Source organism: Fundulus heteroclitus, unplaced genomic scaffold, assembly GCF_011125445.2.
Source record: "Fundulus heteroclitus isolate FHET01 unplaced genomic scaffold, MU-UCD_Fhet_4.1 scaffold_36, whole genome shotgun sequence".
In the NCBI taxonomy this organism is placed as follows: domain Eukaryota; kingdom Metazoa; phylum Chordata; class Actinopteri; order Cyprinodontiformes; family Fundulidae; genus Fundulus; species Fundulus heteroclitus.
In genome coordinates this window covers 2,371,647-2,377,750 of record NW_023396770.1, presented here as the reverse complement: position 1 = coordinate 2,377,750, position 6,104 = coordinate 2,371,647, and the positions used below count along the sequence as shown (strand labels likewise).

At 43.5% G+C, this 6,104-nt stretch overlaps 1 protein-coding gene across 1 annotated transcript; it reads right to left on the bottom strand.

Moving 5' to 3' along the window:
• Window positions 1-203: 203 nt before the first annotated feature.
• Window positions 204-6,092, bottom strand: LOC118559857. The gene is made up of 5 exons (XM_036130388.1): window positions 6,061-6,092; window positions 3,319-5,792; window positions 1,865-1,959; window positions 1,678-1,786; window positions 204-250 (listed from the first exon to the last, which is right to left on the bottom strand). Exons 2-5 carry the CDS (start codon window positions 5,624-5,626, stop codon window positions 204-206), a joined length of 2,559 nt encoding a protein of 852 aa, XP_035986281.1. The 5' UTR covers window positions 5,627-5,792; window positions 6,061-6,092.
• Window positions 6,093-6,104: the final 12 nt, after the last annotated feature.

Genomic DNA, 6,104 nt, shown 5'->3' with positions numbered 1-6,104 from the left:
CAGAGCCAGAGTCCGCCTCACCGTCATTATTGTCCGGGGTAGGGTTACGCTGCAAAGTTAAAGTCACTCTAGGTTCCTCCAGCTGACTTTGTTTGATCAGAGTTAGATATCTCTGCAACAGAGCGTTGTACCTTTTAATTTTTTCATAAGAACTCAGTCCCTGTTCATTCAGTATTTCCCTCATTTTAGAATCCAAATCCTCTTCAGCCGTCTGTCTGATAGAAGGCTCTGACGGAGTCAAACGTTTGAACTGATGCGGAGAGACGAGATACATCTTTTGCGCCGTCCTAAGAGACATTTTCTCATCTCCTGATGAGACCTCCCACCAACTCTCCGATTAAAGGGGCCACAACGCTTAGCAGGGGTAAAATAAACCCACCTGTTTGATTTTTCAGAGCCAGCTGCTTGCGTTTTAAACCCGTTCTTTTATCAGCCAGCAGTCTGATGATCTTTTTCTGCTTTTGCAGTTTTTTATGTTGAGCGGGAGATACTTTAACGTTACCTTTTAAGATATTCAGAGCTATTTCACACAAGGCTTTAAGAAAATCCGGCGAGCAGTGAGCGAGAATGTCTTTCCGTTTCTGTGGGGTGGCATGATACAGAGCCCTGAAAAGAGGTATGTTCCTTTTTATGCGTGTCGACATGGTAAATTAATTTACTTGGGTACATACACAGCCGGCCACTGACCAGGGAGCATTCCCGTTCTCAGTCTGAAACGATCTGGGCAAGTGGGAGTCAGATCGACGATTAAATACCCGTGAGGTTCCCTGGTGGCGTCTTGAAAACTCTCCATAAAGAAAGTTTTCTCTGACGGGAACATCTGACGCGCTAATATATTCAGCTGCAGTTTATCTCTGGGGTTCTTAAACAACACCATATAATTAGTGTTTAAGCTGATGGTGCGGCTGTACTTGCCTTGATGAAACACGTTCTGAGTCAGCATCATCACGCTCATATTTCTGTGATGTCTGTATTGCGTAAAAATCTTGACCACTTCTGGATGCTCCGAAGCCTGGAAAATTACATCGTCCAATATAACCAGATGATTCTGATCAGGAGGAAACAGATTTTCATCATCAAAAGAATCAGGTAGTCCTTCGATGAATTTAATCTTTTTATTCATTCTCTGCAATTCGACGTACATGGGTTGAAGAGATGTATAAATCCATACAATATTTACAGGTACAACATCCATAACATGGTTACAATTCTGCAAAACACGTTTAACAAAAAAAGATTTTCCACAACCGCTCGGACCCACTATCAGACATGAAAAAGGGGTTTTGAATCTAGGGTCAAATTCAATCTCCTGTGTTTCACCGGAGAGCGACATTGTTCTCGGTTAACCTTTTTAGTAACCAAAAGGGAGAGTTGTTCCGTCAGGAAAAAGCCTTCTCTTGTCATACACCAAGCGGAACTTTTTCTGAAATGTGGTATTTTTAAGTTGGAAGTTTCTTTTATCCCTCCTGATGGTATGCTGCGGAGCTTCTAACACGCCCCCTGTAGACCCCTGCAGATGACTTTCTACCAACTCTTTCACACTGTCAAAATTCACCCTCTCACTGCATTCCTGAGTTTGAGTGATGCCTTTACAACGCATCACAACTTTTTTCTGTTTTCTTGTCTGGTAAGCGTAGCTTTTGGGGCCTGTTGAAACAAATTGCTGTATGGTATCACCTCCCAGCTCATCCGTTAAATCACCCAAATAATTTCCCAGCTCGAGGGAGGTCTGACCCGGTTTAACCACGTAGATCAGGCTGTCTGTGTCAATGTACAAAACGCGCTCCTGAAGCGGTTCGAGACAGGTGAATAGTTTCAACCGTGCGTGTGCCGTGGTGAATGCCGCGATAAACACATTATTCACCTTGTTGGGGGGAGAGATGCATCGCTTGTTGTATTTCCACTGAATCATACACATGTCATCGTTCAGAAAGTGAAAGTAACTCACCGTGTATTTACCTGAAAACAGGAAGTTAAAAAACTCAGCTGAGTCTGTCACAATGGTAGTTTGAGCCAGATCATTTCTCTGCGCAAATTTTCCCCAAAAACTGTTCAAACACAGTTTAGCCACTTGCCTTTTAGCAGGATTGACCTCAATCTTCTCCACATCCAGCTGGATGCCTTGGTTCAGTTTGTAGTCTGCCACATACTTTAACCTGCTCTCCTCATCCGTCGCTTCAGCGGGAAAACCTGAAGCTTCCTGCTTACCCTTGAGAAAAGTGTGGATATACGGTTTAAAGATTGAACTGCTCTGGTTCTCAAAATGCCAAACCTCACTGATTTCAGCGACGGTGTAACCGAGTTCCAGAGCTTTGTTAAATTCGAGGGTTACCCATACCCCCGTCAACGCTCTCTCTCGGTCAGTGTGGCTGCATGGGCCTGCCTGGTAGTTCATTTCGGCGCAAGCACGGCAGAGAGTAAACACGAGTTTACCGGTAGATGTCTTGTACGGCAAAACGGGAAAAAACAGACCGCGGGGTGGAAACACAGTAGCCCTGATGAACCCGAAATAGCTACATGGATCGTCAAAATCTTTGCAGATGATTTTGGGGTGGCCGAGAGGATAGGGACAGTTTGCGTTCACGTACGGGTACAATGAGGTGAAATCTACATAATGCACCGATTCCTCCTCCTCCGCCGTGTACCGGAGTCTGAGAGCACAAGTACGCCCGCCGTATAAGGCATTACGCGGGGAAAGAGGCTCTGGTGCGTTGAATGAGTGTAGAAACCTTTTGAGACCCGGGTGCGATTCCTTCATTAGGATCCAGTCGTGTTCCCATATAACTTCTAATTGCACGCCGTAAACCGATTGCAATAACCTCGCTCTCTCCATGGTAGCAGAGTGGAATGTTTCAAAGCAAACCCCCCTGAGAGGACAGGTCTGGTCGGGTGGAAAGCAAGTGGGACACCCATGAAAAAAACACCCGTTGAACTCAAACGCGATTTTCACCCCTCGAACCTCCGCGTATCCATCGATGTGATAAGGGCCGATTTTCTTTTCACCTTTATTGAGCGCATGCTGAATGAAAATGCCTCGTTCCTGAGCTACCCATTCTAACCACTGAATAGACGCGTTCGAAAATGTTTTACATTGTCGTCGGTAATCCACCGGGGAGGGGATCGCGAGAGTGTTAGGAGGGAGGAAATTGGATGTAAAGACATTCATACAGGCTGACGCAATGGTGATCGACTTTAAAGGATCCACGGTTGTCTCTTTAAAGAACTCTTCTCTGAATTTCACACAAGCCTTGAAAAGAATCTCCACATCATTTTGACAATAATAAAGAGCTTCTTTCTGAAAGGCAAAGGGGTGTTTACAAGCCTCGTTGTACCAAGTGTAAAACCGATCCTGTTCGGCAGGGTTCATGCGATCTACCCCGTAGAAGCAGGGGGGAGGAAGCGGACCCATGTAGTTTAAAGTCTTCTCAGAGGAGAACAAGTGAGGGAAAAACCCTTTACAGTGATCGTTAAATCCCAATGCTTTCGGCATTTGGCTGAGTTTCATCGTAAGGAATGAAAGACTGTCGATGAATTTAAGAGCGTAATCAGGCTCGGTAAAAAAGAGAACTTTACTTCCCTGTGTTATTAAATGTGGTTTAATGCCCAATTCAACCATTACACTCAGAACCAAGTAAGAGTCAAACCCACGACTGTTGTGAGCTAGGAAAGTGTAACCTTTATAACAAGGTTTTCTAAAATGGAGCAGAAAATCCCTGACGCAGTTCAGGCCGTAAGAGTACCAAACTTCCCCCGCCAAAGTTTTTGTGTAGACAAGGAATGGGATGTGTCTCCCAGTTTGATCTGTAAACGTTTCAAAATCGTAAAAAAACAGTTTATTTCCGAGTTCAGGGTCTGTCAGTGTGGGTTGAATGTAACACTGGTGCTCGTTTAACGTTACATCAACACCGCTAGGGACTTTCTGACGACAGATCGTGCATTTTATTGAACACTCGTGAGGCTTGCTACCCCCACCTGCTGCTAGATCATATAGCCTTTTACAAACAGGACAGTATTTAGTCGTTTCGCAGTTACTCACATGCTTCCCGAGGTTAGGTCTCAGTGTGGGCTGTTTGTGCTTATCAAGGCAGAATGAATTACGACAGATTCGGTTACAATCTGTGCATTGTACAGAGTTGTACCGTTGGAGAGTACATTTTGGATCGAGACAAACTGAACAACGACCCTCGCAGTTATGCCTGTTGATGTTTCGGAAACCGGTAAAGCAGTAGTTGCAAATGTACTTAGAACCTGTGAATGCTGTGAGACTTTTTATTCCATAGTAATGATTTTTGAACAGAAGTAGAAAAAGCGGATTTGAACGATCGGAAAAGTCAGTCTGGAATTTACGAAGCATTGCGTCCTTACCGTCTTTATAGAAAACCACAATTTTCCTGTTGACAATCTTTTCAAATTTCTGCACATCGCTGAAAGTGACGGGGGTTTGCTCTGTGAGGCCCGCTGTGCGTTGCCAAAGTACAGCTTGCTGCACGGCTTGGGCGTCTGTAAAAGCAGGGTTACATAGATGGGCAAGACTGATTGAAAAACAGAGCTGATCAGAACGATTGGCGACGATATACAAATGTTGACGTTTTTTACGAATCAGTTCACAGTCCAATGTTTTTTCGGCTTTACGTTTGACACCTCCATGAGGGTTTCTTACAACCTGAACAATCATTTCTAAGTTGTTTGGATCCGGCAATTCCGCGTTTGACTGCGTTAGCTCCTCTAAAAATTCCAGAAATGCAGGCAGAATTGAATCACGTTCATCATTTACTTGAACGACGGCGTGATGAGAAAATCCTTCTCCGCTCAATTCTAGTTGGATAATATCGCTACGAGAGGCCAAACGAGCAGCTGACTCTGCGAGCTCTGTGAGAATGTGATACACTTGTGTGTAAAATTCAGCGGGGTTGGGAGCGTCGCCGGCTCGCGAGGCAATGACGTTGAAAGGACGTCTTATTTCTGTAACATTGAAACCTTCTCGCTCTCTCTGAGTTTGTTGGGTATGTTCAGAGCTGTTTACAACTCGCTCTCCATGACTAGTGCACGGTTGATCTGCTCGATCGAGTGTGGGGAGGTTGGGTGCAATGAGGCTTGGCTGATGAGGCTGGTTGGATGAGGGATTTTGCGAAGCATGATTCAAAGAACCTGAGGGAATATGTTCAACGTTTTCTACAAGACTACCCCCATGTTGCTCATACTGAAGGTTTGTAGGATTAGGGCTAAATGTTTGAGAGAGAGAAACGTTTAATTGATGAATCGCTTGTTCTAACCTGGACGGTGAATGTGGAGCTACATTGAAAGAACCAGGCACATGCTGAACAGGAAGATTTTGAAGGTCATTAACCATTTGTGTGATTTCGTGTAAAGCGTTTGTAACTTGCTGTTGAAACTCTAAGGAATTATTTTCAAGCGAGTATGGTTGAGAGAAAGAATCATTTAATCGTTCGATGGCTCGTTCTACAGATAGTAAACGTTCAAGATCCAAATCTGGACCCTGAGTTCTGAGGGGGGAATTTGGGGTTAGATTGAGAAATTCGGTTGCAGGGTATACAGGGAAATTACGGAGTTCATTCACAGCTTCAACAATTTCATTCAATGCATTTCTCAGTTGCTGGCTACCCATTTTAACAGAGGTCACAATTTAAAAGGTTAACTCTACTGTAGCGTTGAGATCTTGGCGATTTCGTCCATCAGACACTTGCAGCTTCTCAGAAGCTCCTCAGCTCTCCGACTGTAGTAGGTTCCTCTGCGGCCGCAGTATGGAATTTTCTGAATACTCTCCACCGTTTCTGTAATATGAGAAAATAATTATAATTAGGAGAGAATACAACATTGATTTATTATACGAGAAACCAAATTGTAGAAAAATAATAATTATAATAATGATAATAATATTAATAATAATAAGTGATAATAAAAAAAGAAAACAGTCATTGATTTATTTCGTCATACACTAACTGTACATACAGGTTTTTAATAAAGAAGGAGGCTGGGTTTTTTTAATTCATTTTATTAAAGGAAACATAGTTCTTTGAAAGCTTTGGGATTCAGATTTACCTGTGATAATCTTCCGGGCTTTAATTATTCTGGACAAGTTTTTG

Coding starts and splice junctions, on each gene's coding strand:
- LOC118559857 (XM_036130388.1), bottom strand. CDS start 5,626: ATGGGTAGCCAGCAACTGAGAAATGCATTGAATGAAATTGTTGAAGCT. Junction 1,787..1,864: donor GCATCTCTCCCCCCAACAAG/GTGAATAATGTG, acceptor GAACCGCTTCAG/GAGCGCGTTTTGTACATTGA. Junction 251..1,677: donor TTTAACGGATGAGCTGGGAG/GTGATACCATAC, acceptor TCTCCGCATCAG/TTCAAACGTTTGACTCCGTC.